At 45.0% G+C, this 22,938-nt stretch overlaps 2 protein-coding genes across 3 annotated transcripts in view; one reads left to right on the top strand and one right to left on the bottom strand.

Annotated features, from left to right (window-relative positions):
* LOC115386686 (mitochondrial import inner membrane translocase subunit TIM16-like) overlaps positions 1-22,938 on the top strand; it is an 89,901-nt gene that overhangs the window by 40,788 nt on the left and 26,175 nt on the right. The gene's annotated exons all lie outside the window — the stretch shown is intronic.
* Positions 516-20,943, bottom strand: vasnb (vasorin b). Its single transcript, XM_030089115.1, has 3 exons — positions 20,707-20,943; positions 15,298-15,357; positions 516-4,397 (listed from the first exon to the last, which is right to left on the bottom strand). The coding sequence occupies exon 3, from the start codon at positions 4,388-4,390 to the stop codon at positions 2,321-2,323; it is 2,070 nt and encodes a 689-aa protein (XP_029944975.1). The 5' UTR covers positions 4,391-4,397; positions 15,298-15,357; positions 20,707-20,943; the 3' UTR covers positions 516-2,320.

The following is a 22,938-nucleotide window of genomic DNA, read 5'->3' as shown; positions in this document are numbered from 1 at the left end:
TTTTAGCGCTATGTTTTTTAATGAAGCACTAAATTCAACTTTGTATAAGTGGAACAGCATATGAAAGTTAAAAAAACAAACCATTTGTATTTTTGATTAAAGTGGCTTGCCATATAAAAAATTTTTTAGATGTATAAAATTGTAGTTGTAACAACATGGGCATATTTTTGTCTCCTTCTGCGTGATAACACTGGTGTTAAAGATGTAAAAACAAACTTTTTGCCTTCATTTTAGAGCAGCTTCTCTTTTCCTGTAGTGTCAGAATGTAGCTTTGGCTGACTGTAGTGTTCTCTGAAACAGACATTTGCCCAAACCACAGGCTCTGCCTTATATCCCAACACAGAAAATAGCAAGCAGACGCTAAGTGACTGACTGTTTGCTTTGATTCATTGTTGAAGTTATTGGCAAACTCTTACAGCTCCAGAGGTTAAAGGTCGCATTATCTGTCAAATTTGTGTGACGGGCGTCAGAATGAAAGGTGGATAATACAAAAAAAAAATGACAACTTGAGCAACTCATGGATATTCATTTAATGATAATATCACTTTTTTCCATTTGTACAAATAAGATCACAGAGTAAAAAAAAAAATATCAACAGGAAGTTTCCCAAAATAAACAGGGAAAGATGACCAATCACACTGAAAAAAGTTCAATGTATTCTATTTTACAGACAAATGTTCCAGTTGCAGAATGTAGATTCTGATAAGATTTCGCAAGCAGGGTACTGTCAGCTGTGTGCTGGAAATACTGAACGTAAACTGCAGAAATTCACAGATGTGTCTTTGGTCTGTTTGCCGAAAGGTAGATTTTTGAGGGGGGCCAATGTTCTCAGAGGCATGTGGGCACATAACAGGGTTGAGTGATAGTAACTTGACGTCTGCAGGTCTTTCCACAAGACAGAACCTGCATTTTCTCTCTCTCTCTTTCTTCTCTCTCTCTGTTTGTCTCTCTCTCTCTCTCTCTCTCATACACACACACAAATACACACACACTCATGAACGTTTTTCATTTGTAATATGTTTGTGTGATGATTCCAAGGGATGTTAACATGATGAGGGTAGCTGAGCTGTGCATTTTGACTTTACTGAACCTGGTTCGACAAAAGTTCACAAAACCAGAGTTCTCTTCTTAACTGTGCACAGCACTCAGCCAGGCATGCTATTTTTTGCTCAAGGGTAATACCATGTACATGTACTATTTGCTCTGTTTTTGTTTGTGGCCACGTCAAGTAGTATGTTGTGTGTGGATTGTGGTTTAGGGATAACGCAGTCTCCCTCATAGGGAATATACAGAATAAATAAACTCTCTGATGTTTTCTTTCGCTGTGGCGCAGTCATGTGATTGTTTTCTAAAATAATGACAAGCTCAAAAATGGTTGAAACTCAGTGCAGTCTGCCCTGAAACGGGATGAATTCAGTCAACTGCTTCCCGCTGTACCTTTTGTAATCCTTCTTACCTTCTCCCTTTGTGATGGCAAATCATACCGAGGGCTTGAGTTTGGAGAAGGGGGGATTTAGTCTCAACTCTGTCCAGACTCACAACTACTTAGCCTGTCTGACATTGTGGGGGCAAAGCCCTTTGACTGACTTTACTGGTACCAAACGAGTTTTAATCTTCAAAGATTTTAATCTGGTGTTTTGTCTGTTAGTCACAAGTGGTGGGTTGTGGGCACGGATGGGTGTTAACAGTCACAAAGTTGCACCATCAGAACAGCATAAAGAAATACATTACAAACATACTTAAAACAATCTACAGCCAAATAAAGCAATACAAACATCAGCTATTTTCTTTGCACTACTTCATTTGGTGTCTTAAAGGTCTTTCACAGCAAGCACTGATCCCTTTGGGTTAGCGTTGAAGAGTTCCACTGTTCAGCAAAATCAATTGCTGACCCTGTAGAGTTGGGCTGTTGTGATGAGGAAAAGCAGAACAACCCCGCATCAGCCAGCAGACTGAGGACGACATGAAGTCATTGCGTCTCTTAACCTCAAGTGTTCAGTCAGTCCCAGTTCATCAAGTCCAGCATCACAGCATGAGGAATAAATGTAAGTGAACAAATATTACAAAGGCAAGACGCAGCACTGAAGTCAAATAGTTCGCTTCAGAAGTCCGAACACTGTTTTTAAACTCATTAATGTCTGCATGGACAACCAAAGGGCAGTCCGTTGAATGCACAGTACATCCCTTCTTTGCTTGTTGGTTGGCTGAAACTCAGTCCTCCACTTTTGACCACTGCAGAAAGCTGCTCTTTGCATTTCACTTGAGGGGCCAGAGATAAGGAATTACAGATCATCCAGACCTGAACAGCTGAAGCCACTTATCAAAAGTACGAAGGCTTGTGTGAAGACATGTTGTTATTTGATGTACAGTGATCTTGTATGAGCATCACCTCATATTCCAGATTGCCATTCTGAACTGCTGGTTCAGGGATCAAAAGCTGTGGTTGTTTGTGAGGAAGAGCCCCATTGTCTAAACCAGCTTTAAGTCCGTCCAGCTCCGGTTGAGAGGGCTCACAGCCTAGGTCCAGGTGGCCCTTCGCCCTTTTTCTGCGAAGGTAGCATACCACTCCCACTGCTACTGCTATCAGTACTACCAGCAGCAAGATAGCAACTGCAGGGACCAGCATAGTGGTTAGCTTTGGATCCTCAAACTGTGCGTCAGGGCCCCTCGCGTTTTCAGGAGCTGTATGGGCTTCAGTGCAAACACTGTCGATGCCACTCGGGGCACCTAGTGGACTGGCGCACACTGTGTATGTTGAGTTGGGGTTCAGGCCTCTGAGCCTGTACTCTGGGAAGGATGCTGGTAGGCTAAGCTGAATTGGCCTGCGATCTGGCCCAGAGAGGTTTCGGTAGGTCAGGCGAATCCCACGGATGTAAGGCCGCATTTCAATGTAGCGGTGTAGATCCAGCAGGACTGAAGTTGCCGTTGCTTGATGTGAGCTGATGTCTGGTGCGTCTGCTGTGACAGTTGCCATTGGGGATTCAACTTCAGGTGGTGAAGAGGGCTTTATGATTTCACAGTACATCCCAGAGGTCTCTGGTAGACATGTACACTCTACCTGGCCGTGCTGGTCCAAATGACAAGTGCCTCCATTCAGACAGGTGTTCGGGGGGCAAAAATGCTGCTTCTCATCTGCGTCAATGCTGCTGCTACTGGGGGTTGGCACAGGAGGAAGTTGAGAGCCGTTCTTTCTGTTTGGATTTTCACTGGCCTTTGGTTTTGGAATAGCTTTCGTCGTCATTGGGTGGGTAGTGTTAACAACAGGCCTGGCGGTAGTCTTTTTGACAGTAGTAGTTGTGACTGTAGTTGTTGTGGGGCAGCCAAAGTCTCTGTGCTCTAATCTCTCCAATACTTTTCCAGCATTGATAGGTGGGAAATGGCAGCGTGTCTCCTCTGGTCTCTCCAGGGTGATGCTCTGGGCTCTGAGCCATCTTGGAAACCATGCTAAATTACAGAGGCAGTTGAAAGGGTTTTCCGCTACTGTGAGCTTCCTGAGGTTGGGGAAGAGTTGGGAAAACTCTTCAGGAAGTCCCTGCAGACTGAGGCTGCTAATGTCCAACTCCCTCATTTCTTCAAGGTTTTGCAAATCCTTAAAGTTAAGAGGACCCATTGGGTTCCCGGCCAAATTGAGGCTTGTCAGCCCGGTGGTCTCCTTCAACACTGAGGGGAAGGAATCAAGTTGATTTTCTGAGATATCCAGTTCATGGAGATTCTTGAGATTGCCAATTAGCTCACTATTTAGACTAGTGAGACCCACACCACCCAGTCTGAGTGACTCCAGGTCTGGGGTCTGGAGGTCTGCGGGTCCCAAAGAGGGTAAGACATTAAAACGAAGATCCAGCAGTAGGAGTCTGGGCATTGAGAGAGCAGGCAGGGACGTCAACTGGTTGCCCTGCAGTTTGAGTTCTAGTAAGTTTTCGAAGACATTAAATGCTGCGGGATGAATAGTCTTGATATGGTTACCATACAAATAAAGGCGCTCTAGGAGCGCCATGCCCTGGAAGCATTCCTCTGAAATGTGTGTGATCTGGTTTGATGACAAGTCTAGATTTCTCAAAGAAGTTAAGGGTTCAAACACCCTATCTGGAAGCTGAGTTAGTTTGTTTTGACTGAGGTCCAACATCTCCAGGTTTTCAAGGCCATCAAAGTCTTCCGTTGCCAAGCTTTCAATCCCGTTGGAAAACAGGTAAAGGTGTTTAGTGGATGGGTGTATTCCTCTGGGAAGGGTCGACGAGCGTCTTTGGAAACACAAAATGATTTCTTGGTCGGAACAGGAGCAATCATTCGGACAGTCACTGGTGAAGATGCCTTGCGGAAGAATGAGGAGAACCAGAATGGGCATCGGCGGAGTGAGGAAGATCTTCATGGTGCAGACTCGGTCTTTCTCCATGCACAGCCTGAAACAAGAGAACATACAAAAAAAAAAGATTAGTCACCCACGTATTTAATCATCGAAAATCCTCAGTAAATCCTGACTGAACTGAAATGTTACACATCTGTGGTAGCCATGGAATTGCTGGTATGTATCCCTTAATGGGCTTAATGACAAATCTTTTGTATGAAGAGCAACAAAAAGACCAGTGCATATTTGATTTGCCCAAACATGTTTTACGTCAATACAGAAAGGTTTCTGTCCCACGTTAGGTCAGTTATTGATTTACAGCATGACTCTTTACTGTGTTTAATGAAGTAATAGTGCTTTCAAAGGTTTAACAATTCATAGCTTGTGATCAAAGGCAGTCTTTTATCACAAGGTCTTTCGAACAATAGAGCTGTAGTGACCTCAGGTTTTGGAGGGAGTTTTCTGTGAACACTTCACACAGTGTGCAGTGTGATATCAATAAATGGTGCTGTGCGGGAATAGTTTCCTTCTCCTTCCTCTACATATTTTTCAATCTTTCAAGAGTGAAGCATGGGGAAACAAATGCCTTTTAACTGAGTAACCATACCAGAGCTTCTAAGTACGGTAACAGTTAAACCAACTAACAGCCACAGAGTTTTGTCAAACAAGTGTGAAACTAGAAAATGGATTAAATGAACTACTTGACTAGATCACCAAAAGGATGTGTTCCTGTGGTGTAAACCCATTTCACCTGAGCCCAAGCCTTACAAAGCAAACACCCTGCGAGAGTGTCAACACAGCACTTGAAAGGGTCTGAAAAAGGGGGGAGGGATGATGGAAGGGAGAGGGAGAAAGGAATGAGGAGAGATAAAGAAGAAACTAGTTGCAGACAAGAGTTTGTGTAGCAGTTTATCATCCACCGCCGTCAAGTGAGACGGCCTTGGGGAAAGAGGCAGCGTGCCTCTATAATGACCTCTGCTGCTCCTGGTAGAATTTTTTTTTTTTAACCTCTATTTTACTGTTCAGAAAATCAGCAAAAAAAAAAAAAAACTTGATCTCAAACCAATAATCAATAATATCATCACAGCAGCCAAACAGCTGTGTTTACAGTTGTTTAATACCATGATTTAAGTTACGTGGTTAAAAGACATGAATAACATAATAACTTTTAGTATTTAAGCACCGTGTTGTTCAGTTACGGTGCTTGAGGGATCTTTGTTTTGCACCATTAAATGGTGTACTTGTTTATGTCTACGCAGCACAAATACCTGAAGAAGAAGCCAAGTCTGAGTTTTATGCAGATGGGGAACACACACACAGGAAAGGTTGACCTCAAAACGCTTACCTCCAGTATTATTTCACCATCAGTGCTCATTATAGCCATTTATAAGAAAATTGTCTGTGCTTTTGAACTTACATCAAAAAATGTTCCTTAATCCCATAAAATATATATGTGTTTATTGACATTTTTCAAACACGTTTCCTTCACCGCTGCCCCCAACTCCATTGACTCTAATGTCAGAAGTTGAGGAGATTGCGGGTGTATCAGTGAGGAAGTACCAGTATCATCTCATCACGCCAATGCTATGGCATTTCTTTTTTTTTTTCCTTCTTTTCCCCAGCATACTTTTCTTTCCGCTCCTCCTTGAAATTGCAACCTTGTTGGGAGCATTCCCTGATGTCTTGTTTTCCTTCTCCACTCTGTCAACTAAGAGCGGCCATGGCTTTTAGTTGAAGCTAAAATTCTTGAATTTGTAACACATTCAGACATTGTTTTTTTTTTTTTTAATGCAGCAAAAATGTCAATGATATTCTCAGAAGTCAAAACATGTCTCAACAAAGCAGTTAAACAGTTTTGACAATCAGCACCTGCTAGCATCGTAGAGATGTTGCTCAACTTCTGTAGCCATTCACAAAAAAAGTCAGACCGGCTTTGTAATGCAGTCATTAAGGGAAGGTCTTGTTTAGACAGGGACTGTAATCTGTGAAGCCGAGAGCTGCAGCATAATGGGCATCAGAGGTGAAAGGTTGCGGTTGTCCCATAATTTATACTAAGTGCCTTGTAAATTTTACCTTTACAAAGGGTTATAAAGAATTTTGGGTCATTTTTGGTAAACACCCAAGGTGAGAATGTTTCATTTCCCTCTCATGGCAATAAAAACGACTACAGGAAAGGGTTTCATAGCAGGTAAGAGATGGGTCAGAATTTCTCTGAGTGTAAACGAAAGAAGGAAAAGATCAGCGGGAAAAAAAAGCGAGGCTGCTGTGCTGTGCATGTGTATGGAAGGAAAGAAAATAAAGGGATTTGGGGAGATAAACAGGAGATGAAGGGGATAGGGAGAATCAAACAACAGCTGAAGTGTACACAGAGGGCCTCAGGGTTGCATATCGTCACTGTGTGTGGGGTGCTGCGCTTTGCTTCCAGTGCATGATTCTACACGTGGATCATACACACACACACACACACACACACACACACACACACACACACACACACACACACACACACACACACACACACAATATGTTGTAAGGTGCTTATAAAAACAGGCTGAATGCACTCCAGTAATTACATAAGTTAAGTATTGTATGTGCTTGAATTTCTTCCAGCAAAAAAATCTTTCTTCAAACTAAGATTTGGAGGTAAAGAGACGGATCTAATGCCAGAATATACAATAACACAAAGGCCGCTATGAGTCGTCTGAGCTATGCAGAAGGAAAACGGAGTATTTTTCTAAGAACCTCATCTTGCTCCCTGGGGCAGCATGTTTATTTGAGTGTATCTCATTCCAAAGTGGGCCAAGCACATCTGATAACCCCAAAGAAGGAAAAAAAAAAACCCAAGAGAGACTGTACAGGAGGTGAATACTGCCAGCTCAAAGATAAACTGTCTCTTGGTAAGGCTGATTGTCTTGTTTTTTTGGGGGGGAGGGCGGTCCTTCTTTTGGATGCAACTGACTTTAGCAGATCAGTGAGAAAGATAGAGGAGTCAGTGTTGCATGCATCCATGGCGTCCAGCTGACTTATGACTGTAGGTGCAGGATAGTGGGAGATAGTGAAAAGAGAATCCTGTCATCCTGCCTCCCCCTTCCTTGCCTTCCTCCTCCTCCTCATCCTTGGAGTTGTAATTTCCTTTTCTCTCCCTTGTGCACTTTATACGTTCCCTAAACAGGCTGAGATTGAAAAAGTGAGTCAGTCTCTATCATTGACTTGGCATTTGCAGATTAACAGGCAGCTTTAGAGGGTTTATAAGTGTTGTGACTGGATCTGTTATACAATGATTCCTCCTCCATCTGCTTTCCTGAAGCTTCAGTGTAGGTTTAAGGGCTGTATTAGAATAAAATCGTGTTGACTGACAAATATGTGGAATTACCCGTGGGCTATAAATGGTAGGCCGAAAACAAAGAGAGGAGACCATGAGAACGTCTACGCTTCCTTGAAAAGGAAAATTAAAGCGGCGATAAGAAGAGGTATGAGGAAAACACACATTCTCCCCTCTCCCCGAGTTTCATGTCTCATCCAGGTTTTTCTTCCTTTTTAAAAGAGGAAGAAAAGAAAACACAGGCCGCGGAATAGTGAAGACAAATGCAGGTTTGTGTCAGAGGGGGCACCGGGGTGGATAAGCCCCGGCTTTGGGAGAGTGAAGTGGGCTTCATCAATTAAATCCCAGCAGGCTCGGTGTCAAGAGTTCTTATCTTCAGAGCCGTAGGCCAATTCTGAGGGGCGATGAGGGGAACAAGAGCGGGTAAAAGGTAACAGGGGGTTTGCTAAAATCAATTTACAGGACATTAATTCACAGTTTATTGTTGATCATCTATGAACAGTAAATTGATGGAGATGAAAGACGACCTTCCGTTTCCCTTTCTGTTTTCACTGCCCGGCCACTCATGACCCTACGACGGAGAGCGACTCCTCCAGATATCTACACCCTTCTCCGCTATCGGGGAAGTCAGCTGGTCCTTGTTACAGGCAATTCAGTTGAGTTACTAATCAACATGACAAAAGGGGTCAAGGGAGATTTGGGAAGGAGAAGCGAGATTTTGTGTTGAGCTTTCTGAAGACGGGGAAAAAAAAAAAATCCTCAAAAGGCCGTGCGACAGAGAAAACAAAAGCATTCCTGAAGCAGGAGCATGTAGCACAGCTGTGTATTTTAAATATGTAAACTATGTTAGCGTAGGACTGTTAGAATGCGTGTAATGCACAGAAGTATTGGCTGATCGCAGGAGGCGTCCCTCACGCGGAGGTTTACTGCTGGTTGTACCTGTTCAGCAGTATTTGATCAGCAGACATGTTATGACAGAAGCATGCGAGCGGAACGTGATTGACGTCTCGAAAGGACGCTTCGAGATCTCAGAAGCTTAACAGGAAAAAAGACTTCTTCAAGTTTACGTCAAACTTTTCGTATGACTTTGTTCTCGGCAGTAATCATCACGAGGCCGCGGTATTGTTCCTGTTTTTCGTAGTGGTATGAAGGAGGATTTAGGAGCTGCAGCGGTTTTTAACGACGTGTCGCATAAACAAATCCTCCATCTGATTCCAGTCTGAACTCAAGATAACACCCTGCAATTGTCACATTCAGCTCTACAAGAGCCAAGTGGTGTCAGAAGGTTCATGTTTAAATTAATACAAACAACCTTTTTAACAACAGGCAGTTTGCTGTCACCACCAACCAGAAACACACTTCAGCTGCCATTCTTTTTTTTTTTCTTTTAAGCCTTTTAACTTCTACAGTGTGAATATATGTCTGAATGAGTTGTGAAGTAGCCAATTGTTACTGTGTCAGGCCTTTTCATCTCTGGATTTATGGTTTGGGCTAAGTCTGCTCATGAAGACGCCATTGGAGCCTGCAGGTGGGGAACTTGAAAGAGAACATGAAATAGAGTCCATGGCCGACTTGGAGGGGAGTGAATTAGTAAAACACGGTGTTGATGGGTGTACGCAGGCAAACACGCCTTTGGCACTAGTTATATTCTGTATTTCTGTTCTCTTGTGTTAAAAGAACTTATTTGCCAAGAGTTCATCTGGTCAGATAGCATCAGTTGCCAAATGGAGCACTCAGCTATAGAGCGACTCCTTAAGGTCAAAGGTCGGGCTCAGATTAGTTTTTCCACTTCTTCACGGTATTCTGTGACCTCTGATGAAACTCCGGCTCAGACAACATAGATAACGGACCCTGTTTGACACAGACACACACCCAGATCCAGTTACACACATGCACACCTGAAGCTCGCCGGCCTTCATCTCTAACAGCGTCTCTACATCTCTGCAGCTTTCTCCGCTCCTTCAGGGCAAACGTGAAACCCAACTCTCCTGGAGTGTGTCTGAGTAAATGATGCGACCTCTGCCAAACCTCTAGCCCGAGCCGATGGCGCTCGGAGCCAAAGCAGGCTTGAACCGGGTCTCGGCAACAGCGTGTGGCCTTTCTGCGTCTGCCTCCACCGAGGCTCGGAGCGCAGAGGTCATGTACAACAAATTCTAAGAGGAAATGTGAACCATTTCCTTTTGTTTTATTGCCGAAGGACACGACTGCCGGTCCCAAAGATGCTTAACCCGATTGTGGGTTTTTTTATGGAGATGAACATGAGGGAGGATAAAGGAACGCGCTGACTGAGGCTGTCTCTACACACTGTCTGCTTTTGTCTCCACGTGGACACACGTCTCTCATCCGATGACCCTGCCCCGTGACCTTTGGGGACAATGAGTCACTGAGGTCACAGCCGCATTTCTTTTAAAGACGCACAAAAAGACCCGGCTGAGATTTTCCACCGCACGACTCTCAAATTACACAGGCCCAAAGGATTTCTGTGCACCACTGCTTTGATCCATTGTCTCGTTTTTCTGTTGTGTTTACACCTAAAACTTAGAGATTTTTTTTTTCATTGTCTTTTCAGTCGTACACAAGAGCAAACCACACGATCGCAGAAGTTACAGTTAGGCCATTATGAGAGCGCCGCATCACCAGGAAACCATAAATATGACATTCTCACGTCACAAACCTGGACTCTCTCCAAGTCTTGGCTGCTGCTTTGGTATTTTGTGCATAACTGTTGGTGCCTCGTATCCAGATCAGTACAATTAAAAAAAAAAAAAAAAAACCTCCTTTTCAGTTTTCAAAACGCACAAGTTGAGCTGGAGCGCGAGCAGAACAGCGCTTGTGCAGCGTGTCTGTGTTTTCAGTTTAAAGTGGCTGGACAGACCAGTTGTATCACTCAGGCAGAAGCCTTAAGTACTGTGCACACACTGACGCCGCGTCTTCCCGGAAGACATTTGTTCCACCTCTGACATGACGCCATGCTAATTTGCCACCCAGCAGTCATGTCTCCTTGATACGGAAGACTGAAAGTCTACAGATCTATATTTTCTATGGATGGATTCAAAGAAATAAGTGAAAAATTGGTACCAAGCAGGCCAGAACTGCAGCGTCAGCCTGTCGTTTTATCACATTATGTAGAGAAAGACCGCACTTCATGCTCACCCGATTGTTTAAACATTTTTTTTTCGTCTTTGTTCTTTAATTGCGACAACATAATCAAAGAGTTGGAAACCGAGCGGCGCTCAACAAAGAGAGAATGTGTGTATATGTACCGAGCAGAAAGCGGGCTCATTACACGCCTGGCAGGCCGACGATCCTTCTTATACAAACAGTGGCACACGTACGCACTCTATCATCTCCATAGCTTTCAGGAAAATGCATATGATGCATGCGGCTTTATGGAATCGCGAAACCCAGAGCTTCACTCAGAACTGCCGCACAGCTGATCAGCGGCAGTGAGACAAATGTCTCCAGAACTTCCGTCCTCACTCTGTCATTTTGGCACCCTGTCCTCCCCTTGCTCCTCCGCTCACCTCCCCTCTTCCCTCTCAGGTTTGTTCATGTAGCTGACAAGAGTATGAGTGGAATTTGATGAAGGCATGTCTCCCCACCTGCCACAACAGACCTGCGAGGCCTCACGGCGGCTATGGAGCCGCTAAAAGTAGTCATTAGGTTTCGTGAGCTCCGCGTCAAACACGGTAAACAAACACTTAGAGGCGGCTCTCGGGCTGACAGGTAAACAGCTTCTTCACTTCCATGAAATGCTGAAAATTCAGAATGTGGGCTTGTGGAGATGCATTAAGGGTGTTTCTGCATGCATCTCGTGGAGTCTGTCTGTACTATTATTGTCATATGACGAGCAATTGTCTCTCAGAATTCCATCAAGAGAATGATATTGCACAAGGTGCTGCTGTCGAAGTAAAAGAGCTGGAATGCTCACTGATAAACTGGAAAATACAGATAATTACATGCAAATTCTCATTAAACTCTCAGTGTTTCCCTGCAGTCTCTGTGCAGCGTCACCACTCTTCTTCGGTCAATAAAGTTAATTCGCTCTTGTTGCATCAGATGGCGTTACAGTATGGAGAACCGCGTCGTCTTTCAGGGGAAAACCATGCAAAACACTGATAAAAGATTTGTAGTTAAAACAACTGCTTCCACAAGGCATTAGTGAATTGCAAATAATTGGTGGGAAGGTTTAAATACTGTAATAATGACCATAAAAAGGCAATAAAATATTGGAGAAGACTGTTTAATTTGTACTATTACTCACAAAAACTCAGGACTAAGCCCAGTGATTGTCAAGATTGAGTAATTAACAAACTTCCTTAATATGGAAAAAGTGGAACTGTCCTCATTTCGCCCGAATCACCGAATCACAGCCCTCACGCTGAGAAGACAGGCACCCTACCTGTTTTTCAGGCCCTCAGTCCAACCCCCCCCCCCCCCCCCACCCCTTATCTAAGAGTTACCGTTTCTGAACTTTCTAGTCATTCTGCCCCGCAGTCTTTTTCCCTAAGGAAGAAAAAAAAAACCTCAGACATGTGCCACACACACAAGATAAATGCAAAGTGGAGATCGCTGGTGCTGATTAGAATGTCACAAAGGAATTTATTGTGAAACTGCTGGCTGCTTTGGGACAGCGCCAGCACTGAGGGAGGCTGGCTGGCAGCGCCGTTTCCCCACCCCCCACCGCTGACATGCCTCGTCAACATGGCCTCAGGTGCCTTGTGATTACCTCCTCGGCTATGAACGCCGAGCTGTTTATTGAAAACATACAGCCGCTGTACGCTTTTCGACTCCACATTTGGAGTTATTAAAATGCGTTGGCCGCTTTCGCCCTCTTTAATACTGGATGACAATATTTTACCAACTGTGAAGTCAATCTGACAATCTGTCACGTTAAGCTCTGACAGATAAGGAACAAATTGCCAGGACAACACTGCCTTTTGAAACACTGGTTTTATTTTCACAATGACCTACTTAGACTGGCGCTAACATATAATTAAACAGGTGAAGTCTCCCCTCCAAGAGTGTGTGAAGACCTCAGTCAGCAACAGTCTATTGAGACGTCGACATTCACCCACAGCTTCCTATTTAGCCTGCAGCAGGTGTGCACCGCTGGAAGAGCCCTCGCATCGAGCCCAAACAAGACGAGGGAGGAGAGAGGAGAGATAGAGGTGGAGGAACAAACAAATGAGCTTTTTATGTCCCTTTTTTTTTCTTCTTCTTCTTCTAACCTTGGCAAGATTGTACAATTTCTTCATTCTGCTGATTGCAGCAATCGAGACCACTGTGAGAAATGGTGCAATAGACTCTTTAAACAAAAAGCAAGTTTTCTCACCAAAATATAAAATAAGTCTGTTATTATGGCCAAGGCCAGTTTTTCACGAAGAAGAAGACACATCTGCATGTTCTACCTGTGCACACATTGCCATAACTGGGGGAGACTCAGAGACATTATAAACTTACAATCATGTATCAAACAAGAAGCCCGACTGCTTCATAAACCGCTGTTAAACGTGCAAATGACACAAAACCTGCAGCCGCAAAAGTCACAACCCAGATTTAAAGCAAAACCATTTAACACACCTCGATAGATCGAACTTAAAACAAGAGCAAAACATGCAAAATGCAACCGCAGCCTTTAAGAAAATCCCTCATCTGTGGCGAACCCCAGAGGCCATTCAGTGGGCTTGGATGTGTGCGTTCGGAAAACAGGATGTGTGTGTGTTTTTCGCCCTGTGGATGAGTCACGCTGTCACATACGGAGAGAACCTGAGACGACCCGGCAGGCGCATACGTACAGACGCGGAGAGAAGAGCGAGCAAATAAACGACGCTTTGTTATTGCAGCAGTGGCTCGTCTACGGAGGCAGCCGTTTGTTTGCGCTCGTCGGCACATCCGTTCATACCAGTCGGGCAGATTCCTGAGCTGACCTGTCACGCTCGGAACAATGCTCACCTGTGTGTGATGTGGCTGTACACACTCTGTCAGAGAGTGTGCGTATGTGTGTGTGTGTAAAGTCACGCAAATAATGATATAATGCCACCGTTTGCTTTTGCATGCTGGTTTTCAGGTAGACTTATTAACACGGTTAACTGACAGTCATCACCGCCGTGTCCGGGAAGCTAATAAGAGACTCTGAATTAGGAGGGTGGCGAGTTCCATTACTGAGAAATACAGTCGTGCATTTGGCCTGACAGGCCGTGCGCCATAACTCAGACCAATGCAGAAAACGTGCATACGTATTCCGACGGCTCCTGCACGGCCAATAATTTACTGCCAGCAAGCAGATACACCTTTCAAATTCCTCCACCTGAGGAATGTGTTGCATATGTTGCAGACAAAACTCAACTGGAGACAGAACTCTGCACTCTCAGCGTCTCCTGTCTCCCCCGAGGAGGTCTGGGACAGACGGGAGAGGCGGCGGAGACGTTTTGAGGCAATTAGCGAGAGTATTGGTCTGCGTCCACAGGCTCAAGGCTACGCTCTTGTCCTGTGACTGTGTGTGTGTGTGTGTATGTGTGTGTGTGTGTGTGTGTGTGTGTGTGTGTGTGTGTGTGTGTGTGTGTGTGTGTGTCTTTACAAGCCCACACACTCCGTGTCACAGCTCATTGACAGCTAGCACAACACGGGCAGGGCGGAGGGTGAGGGGTCAGGGGTGGGGGGCGTAAAGGTGAACACAGAATCAGTCATGCTGTCAGCAAACAATTACAGATATTCTTTTTTTTTTTTTTTTTACTGTTTGGACTGCTATGCTTTTTTTAATTTGATACTTTTTAATGTCTTTTTAGCTGCACACCACTTCTCTAAACCCCAACGGGGTCGTTTGCAGGGAAAATGTTGTAAGATGTGTCGATCGAAGGCTTTTTCAGAAGTTTTATTTTCAAGACAGTGGAGCGCTGGCGTAGCTATATAAAGTATTCTAGGAAAGTTAAAGCACATCATGCTGGTTGTGGTCTTTTTATGAGATTCGCAGAAAATTACAAAAAAAGTGTTAGAATGTCATTTATTAATTAACAGCGGCTGATTATAAAAAAGTGAATCGAAAACAGTTGCAAACTGGAGTTTTTCTGTATTCTTTTTAAGAAACCATTTTGGTTTCTGTGGATATGTAATAAAAACACAAACGGGGTATACAGGGTCTGTGTCTATCCTCACTCTGTCACAGCTTCAGCGGCCAGACCAGGCATTTTAAACTCCAGGCTTCCTTCTCCCCTCCGTCTGGAAGCCCACACAGCCTCACTGTATCTATTAAATGCCGCGCTTGTGCTCAGAGAGCCGCTCTTGTTCTCCTGCCAGTCTTGTTAAGAGGCTCAGGGTTGTGTGAAAGAACCCTATTGAGGAAGCAGGGTGTTACGCTTAACGCGGCGAAGACTGCCAACTGTGTGTGGTTTGTGTTTCCAGAAGCAAATAATAAACTGGGTTCAATTTTATTATTAAGACGCTTATCCTAAGCACAACATTACTTATTTAATCTGTCATACCCTGACAACAATCAATTTGGATCCTTTTTTTTTTTTTTTTTTAAATGTACTTTGCTAAAGTTTTGCTGATGACAACCACATGTTAGTATTGCGGTAACAGGCCACATCGTACTTAAAATAATATTAGAAATGTATTTTAATGCTTTGCTTACCCGGTGAAGATGCTTCCGCCTCTGCTCCCACTCCACTCTCCTCCTCCTGCTCTTCTTTACCTAAAAATCAAGCAACAGTAGCAGTTGTTACCAAAAAAAACTGTTGCAGCATGTGTTCCACTAACTTCTTGTCTTGCACTTTTTTTTTTTTTTTTCTGGAGTCCACCCCCCCTGCCACGCATTGTTAATGGCACATAAGCACAACAGGAAGTTTATTTTCCTGTTAATTGGTCAGATTCCAGCTGTGTGCAGGAGCATGCTGAGCGCCGGCGGGCCGTGTGGCAACGCAACAGCGGAGCAGTCAGAGCGCGAGGGGGGGGGGAAGAATGCAGGCGGACCGCTCTCCACTCCGTCGGCTCCTCGTCCCGCCGTATCGCTCCATCGGCCGCAGCCCCAAAACGTGCAGGCCCAGGTCGAAGTCGATGAGAGCGCGGCGCCCTCATGCAGTCAGTCGTGCTGTTTTCACAGCAAAGTCTAATCCTCGATCTGCAACATTTATTCAGTTTCACTTTAAGGGTTTAGCATTCCACTGTTTTCCTCTCTTTGTGCTTCAGTCAGGTGTCAGAAAGCGATTCTCTGCATCAGGCGGTCATTTCAATGCGTTTTCATCTCCTTCGTCGGTACAACACAGTAAAGTTCACATACTGGACCCGCTCATCCAGTATTTTTCCACTTGTGGTTTCAAGACATATTTCATATACCTGAGCTCTGAGTCAAACAGTCTTTGGACGCGGGAAACAAAGGCGATCTCTATGAAACCACACGCTAAGCCTGGTTGTGTAACGCCTGAAACATCTCTTCACTTTTCATTCACCATCTCCCGGTTTTCCTGCAGTGTGTTCTCTCTCTTACCGGATCACGGCATTCGGTTTGACTCGCTCGAGTGTTTGTTTTTGGTTTTTCTGTTGAGAGTGTGCTCGGTCATTTGTGTGCCGACATGTTGAAGTTAGTGACTGAGCAGTACGCAGTGGGATGACTCTGCAGCGGTTCGTTTCCAGAGGTCACCCTCTGCAGCTCTAGTAGAGATTCCTTTGACTGCAGTGATACATTAGAAGGTGAAAACCGGCACTCAAACTCAAAATCTGATCTTTTTTTGTAAGTTTTAGATGACTCGTGGACCTTTCTGTCACCTCTTCTACATCTGTCTGAGACAGTTCATCTGGATTGAGCACAGATTACAAATGATCCCACGTCATCTCAATCTCAACGCGTCTACCTGAAAAAAGGCGGGAAGAACATAGGCGAGCTCATTACTGTTGTCCTGTGGGTGTTGAATATTTAATGTGGCATTCTCTCATGCTTCTTGTTTGTTGGAATTGCACCGGCAACAAGACGAGGCATGTGGCGCTGTCACGACCGTTTGCCTGCCCGCTGCGGTGTTGAGTGATTGAGACTCGGGCTAATAGCCTGGTGGCATTCAGATAAACACATGTAGGCATTTGCGCACATACGCGCACAGATTTTCTCTCGAGTGCCGCCTCGTGCTCTCTGGCAGTGTGGACAGCCTCGGATAACGATACTGCCCCCCCCCCCTTCCTCGCTCACCACGACTGAAATAGACCTCAGGAAAGAGGGACCGGACGACTGAAAGGGTCGCAGTGAAAGAGACGTGCACTAACGCATGTGTGGATGACGCCACTTTCTGCGACGGGGAGGTCCCAGACGTCAGGTTGACCTGAAGGCGAGCTCAGGCTGACCTGCAGGGACACACCTCACGAGGAAGAGTTAATGTTCATCTCAGTCTTTAAGTGGCGCTCATTAGCTATTAATGACTGACTCAGAGACGTCTCTTCCATGTCTGGTTTTGTGTGTGTGCGTGTGTGTGCGTGCGTGCGTGTGTCCCCTTGCTTTGCTTTTGCCCAGTAAGATCTGGTTCAAGGCTCATTTCCTAATTACAGTGCAGGGCAGAGGTAATTACAACCTTAGATTAAGAGTCATTTCTCTCTTTTTGTGTGTGTGTGTGCGTGTGCCCACTGAAATGCAGCAATTTGCGGTGGCTCTCTGGGAGGATCATCCTCCCTCTCATCCTTTCTCCCTCGCTCTACTTCTGTCCCTTACCACTTCACTGGACCCAGCTTTGGAATTCGGGGGTTTTTCAGCTCTTTGGCAGATTTTCGATTCAGCGCCACAAGGTTAAAAAAGAAAAATATATCTGGTTAAATACTTCTATCAGAATGTAAAGCTTGAAACAACACATTCAGACGAGAACAAGGCCAATCCGTAAAATCAGACTACAGTGAAAATGTGTGTGTTAATGCGGACACGGGGGACAGCGGTTACTCAGGCTGGGGCACTCCAGAGCGTTCAGATCCCGTCACGTGTGCGTGTATATTTATGCAAGGTTTTGAAGTGGTTCTTCCGAATGCATCATTTGGCCGCATCGGAAAGCTCTTCTTCAATTTAGGTTGGCAGGCGTATGAGCTGGGGTTTGCCGGCGCATACCGCCGCTTCAGCATTGATGTTTGCGGCCGAGGCCTTTGAAGCCGGGGATTTCATTTAAGACGCCTCTTATAGGAAGCAGCTCCGAACTGGAGAGCCCACCTCCTCGCATGTGAGTGGGCACAGCGACACTTTTACCTCTAACATGATGGATTTTTACGTCTTGGATTGTTTCTCTGACTTCTTACTTCAACAGAGTCTTGGGGAAAAAAAAAAAAACAAACACACAAACTCGATCACACACTTATTACAACTTTCTGCCCTGTCGACTCAGCTCTCCCTGCCTACTGCGTGACTGCCCCACTCTAGTCCTCCTCTCTAACCTCCACCTCTCTGCTTCGCTCCTTTCCTCCCTTCCCCAGGCCTCCTCGCCTCGGCACCTGACTTTTAACCCTCTAATCCCTCCTGTGCAGCGAGCAGGATGCATCAGGCACTGCCCCTAATTGGTAGAAAACTAAGCTTTTGTGGCCAGAAGAAAAGCGGTGGAAGTCCTCTGCTTTGATGAGAGGGATAAAGAAAGGTGACCATCAAATGAAACGTTTACAAAAAAAACGTCGTAAATCATGTGTTAGCCAAGTATAATTTGTAATTTGTGAAGAAATAAGTCATAAAAGTGCAGGCTGACAAAGAGACGGTCACCCGATCTGGACAATGTTTCACCGTCAGGCCTGCGCTTCACCAATGACCTCTGTGACAGACGGCTCCTTCATGCTCCACGTCTGCAGAACGACATATGACAGCGAGAAATGTCTTGCTGTGAGGGAGGAATAATCCATCCAGCGTGCACAATCGCACGTTTAATGCTTCAATTTGACGTCGCAGGTTTAAGCGTTGTGAGTCGGAACTTCACTCCGACTCCTGTGTGTGCTGTTTCTTCTTCTTCTTCTTCTTCTTCCTCGCTGTCAGTCCGTCAGCAGTGGGAAGCGTGTGTGTGTGTCAACAAGCGCCTTTACAAACAGAACAGTCTGCTGTGACGACAGCGAAACCACCGAATCAGGAAAGGCTGAAAGGCTCCGCATTGTTTTGTCACTTTATTGGCTCCTCGTATAGAAAACAACTATGCTGGCGCACGTGTTGTGTTCTTTACAGCGCCAAGCCGTGGCCACAAGAGATGCTGGTGCTGCGCCTCGCCTGAGCCGACGTGTTTCCATGTGTTTAACACAGTAGCCTGGAAGTTCGGCACATTAGTGATGGATAATTGGCCTCCCGCGGCTGCTCTGCTGTCTGCTCGCCTAATATAAACAGATTACCACCATCATATACCGTCAATGACAGAGCGGCTTCTCCTGCAGCGTAATGACAATCTGCGAGGAAACATATGGCCTTGAAACAAGCCCCGGCGAGGGGTTAATAGCAGGGCTATTGGGGGAGTTTGTGCCGCTTGTTTGCCCTCAGGAAAAAAAAAGATTAAGCGGTTTGCCGTGTCTGTTTGTGGGAGCCATGTAAAAGATGCTAATCTGCTTGAAAGCTGAAGGGATCGTGGTCAGAAGACTGTTCTTACGTGAATCAGGGATTTCAAGGGAAGGCATAAACTGATTTGTGAGCATGATCATCAAGTAATCACTATTTCAATATCTTGCAGCGCCATGAATTAGAACATGTGTTTGGTGCATTTGTTTAATTAGAAGTTGAGGAAACAAATAGAGAAACTTCTGAATTCCTTGCATCTCTGGAGCAGATTTGTCTGAACAAGTCGAATTATGTGACTTTTTTCAGATTTCTTTAGTTTATTGCTGGAGTCGGTCACTGAGATTTAATCTCTCAGGAATTTGACCTCATCCCTCATTATCCAGCTGCACGCTTGCTAAGGTTGATGTTTCCCTAATTTTTCTGCGTGTACCTTTCCTCTTTGAGCAACTGTGTCATTCCCTATATGCCTTCAGCAAGAAAGTTGACTGATTTATTCCTCAAGAGTGTTTCAGTCCAGCTCAGTAGCTGAAGTGTCTGATGATCGACGTCTTAAATACGTCCTAAATATCCCAGGGTTGCAATAATCTGGATTTTGACAGAAACTTGGCCTCCGGAATCAAACAGTGGACACATTTTCTTGTTACCCAAGCATGAAACTTGAGTTGTGGATTACTCGGTTTTTGTTCCAAAAGACTTTTAATCAGCATATCATTGTATACTCGGCCTTGACGCCTGTCTTTTGAAGCTCAGTCATCAGTATTTTATCCTTAATTTTTGTTTAGGAGTGAAAAAAATAAAGCACTAACAGTGATCTGCAGTGAACGATGATTGTGATATCAGTGTCTTTTGTGAGTCAGACAGTGAAAACAAGTGCTTTTATCACGATGCGGATCACTTAACCTCGTACATACAGTCACTTCGCATATTTGACCTCTGCCAGAGAGTGCCGCGGATCCTGTGAACTCTGTGTTGTGGGACGCTCCAGAAACAGCTGTCCTGCGCTGCGGCCGCGGCTCGGTGCGGTCTAGACATCCTGCTCGGCCCCTGCGTGCTGCACGGCGTCCTGCGGTCCGACACCAGTCCGCCTCATTACCGCCCCGACGGATCCCTCTGCACCGCGCACACGCTCGACTTTTACGCACTTCCCAAACTTTTTTAAATGCCCGCGTACGGCGAGCTGAAGCAAGAAAAAAAAAAACCCTACAGCTTGTTAGATCCAGTGAATCAGCGGTGCGTATAACAAGAACATAAGAAGGACGTGTTTTGTCGCACAATAAAAGTTTTGCGGGAAAAAAAAAACAACTTTCGACTGAGTTTTTAAAAAAAATAAATGCACACTTTTTACCACTATGTTTTCTTTATGGAAATTGTTTATAGTGTGTTCTGGAAAGACACGCAGTCAAGCACAACAGATTATTAATTTATCTAAAAGTTACTCTAAAGTAAACTCCGTTCACGCGTCTTTACGCACGTCTCAATCCTGCAGGACGCGTCAAATGCTCTGAGAGTTTCCAGTTGAACTGTTTGCTTGATTTTCTGTGCAAAGCAGCGATGTCTTACCCGCGACTTGAGAGAAGTGAAGCTGGGAGCGCAGCGCGTTTATCCGAGCAGAGTTCTTCGGCGATGTAACTCCAGATCTGGTCGTTTCCAGTGCGCGCGCGCGCGCAAACAACAAAAAAAAGTTTCCCCGTGAACTTATTAAAGTTACAACGAACGGTCCTCATCAAGTCCCGCGGAGAGAGGCTTCGGCAGCCTCCACGGCGAGGAATGCGCTCAAGCACTGACTCCCCTGGACAAAAAGCGCTTTATTGAAGAGTTAAAGCAGCGCGGGGAGGGGAGGGGCGAGGAGAGGAGAGCGGAGGCGCGCGGCCGTTTGGCGCAGCTCCTGCTCCGAAGCGGAGCGCAGCGCGCGACTCACCTTGCAGCTTGGCTCAGCGCGCGAGGCAGAGACATTCCTGCGCCCTCACAGTTGGTGTTATATCAACTCTTTACCTGCGCTACCTGTTTGGAGGCTTTACCTGTTTGTTTATTTGCCTTAGTTCCATTTTAATACCTTGTTTCATAATTAGTGCCTCTGTTAAGTTTTGTTCACAGAATACTCTAGACTCAGTCATTACAGTAAAATAAAACACTGGTTTGTCTTTAGTAGTCTCTCCAATTGACAAAGGAGGCCTCAAGAGCAATAGCAAGATTTTTTTAAACTACCATTTGCCTTTTGTTGACGGTTTTTATTTGCCCAATATCACATAAATCACTTCCAAGATGGTTATTTCATTAACAAATGTCTCTCCCCGAATCGAGAAAGCTATCAAATACTGGCCAGCGCCACTGACAAGCAGCCTGTTGGCAGCTGGGAGTGGATTTCAGCGTCAGCCGATCGCCACAAGGTGCAGTAAGGTGATAGCTCTCAGGAACTGTGTCACCTCCGCTGTGTACTTATAGCCACATGTCACAAGTTTGCTCAGAGCTCGGAACACGCGCCTCACAGATATTTGTTTTGCTTCAATGTGCGCTGCCCCTGTTTCCTCCTGAAATCGACCACAAGGTGTTGAAAAGATGTAAACAGTGCTGATGACTCTCATGGCAGAGATCAGGGAGATGTCAGTAAGAGGGAAAATCAACACAATGCACGCTTTAGTTCAACTTGATCAGCCACACCGTGTTTTTTCAACATGAGTCTGTGGCTCCTGAAAGTTCTGTTGCTCCTTCTCAACTTGCTCGGACTGCAGCTGATATACTATCTGTGTAACACACACACACACACACACACACACACACACACACACACACACACACACACACACACACACACACACACACACTCGTGGCGTTCCATCTGCGAAGCATTACAGTAAATTACAGCAATAGAGAAATCATTTCATGGATGTCCTTCAGGGGGCAGATGTAACTCCTCAGTTGCTTCTGCTGCTCAGTTTTAAAGATTCGGGAGAAGTATGGAAGGTCTAAGAAATAAATCTTCCCCTGATGCATTTTATTACGCGTGTTTAAAGTTCAGAACGTGTGGGTGTCTTTATTTTTTCCACCTCCTTTTCTCACCCTATATAAACCTCTGAGGTTATCCAGGTTGGCTGGATATGAACTGTTTGTTCTATTCATTCAGCCCCCGTGTGCTGGATGATGAGGAGGACTTTATTTACTTACTTACTTAGTTATGGCAAGAAAGCAGGAACATCTGTAAATTAGTAATTAAGAATTGAGGTTCATTTAAAGAGATATTGTTAAATATATTTTGGGAATGCTTGTTGGACTAAGTTTGACATTTTATTCAAATCTGAAACAGAAAATTGTTTATGCAGCTGATCAGGTTTCCACCTCCAGCGAGGTTCTGTTTTCTTTGTTTTCTTGTTAAACATCCAGAATGGGAAAGTGTTTCAGTACATTTTTCTCATTCGGTCAGTAGCATAAATCACAGTCTGTCGGTCCGAACGGCATTTTATGTTCCATCAGCGCGTCGCCCTCCTAATGACCACAGCTCAGTGAACGTAACACTGCCCAAGGGAACCAATAAAACCCCGGCGTGGCGTTGAGACGATATCGCAGCCTGCCGACGGCCGTTTGCAGGTTCTTCTGGGAGACGCCCGACTTTCTCTTGTCAGTTTTCATTTAACTTCTGATCTGTGATTGACTCACTGAAGTTGTTTTTTTCCCTCTCTCTCTCTCTCTCTCTCTCTCTCTCATTTGGTTCTCTTTTCCGTGTCAGTCCATCCTGCCAGCATGCGCAGACACAAATGCAAAATGAAGTATTTCGTCAATCACACTTTCGTCATCACG

The sequence above is a fragment of the Salarias fasciatus genome, chromosome 4 (genome assembly GCF_902148845.1).
Source record: "Salarias fasciatus chromosome 4, fSalaFa1.1, whole genome shotgun sequence".
Lineage (NCBI taxonomy): Eukaryota > Metazoa > Chordata > Actinopteri > Blenniiformes > Blenniidae > Salarias > Salarias fasciatus.
This window is presented reverse-complemented; position numbering and strand designations above follow the sequence as displayed.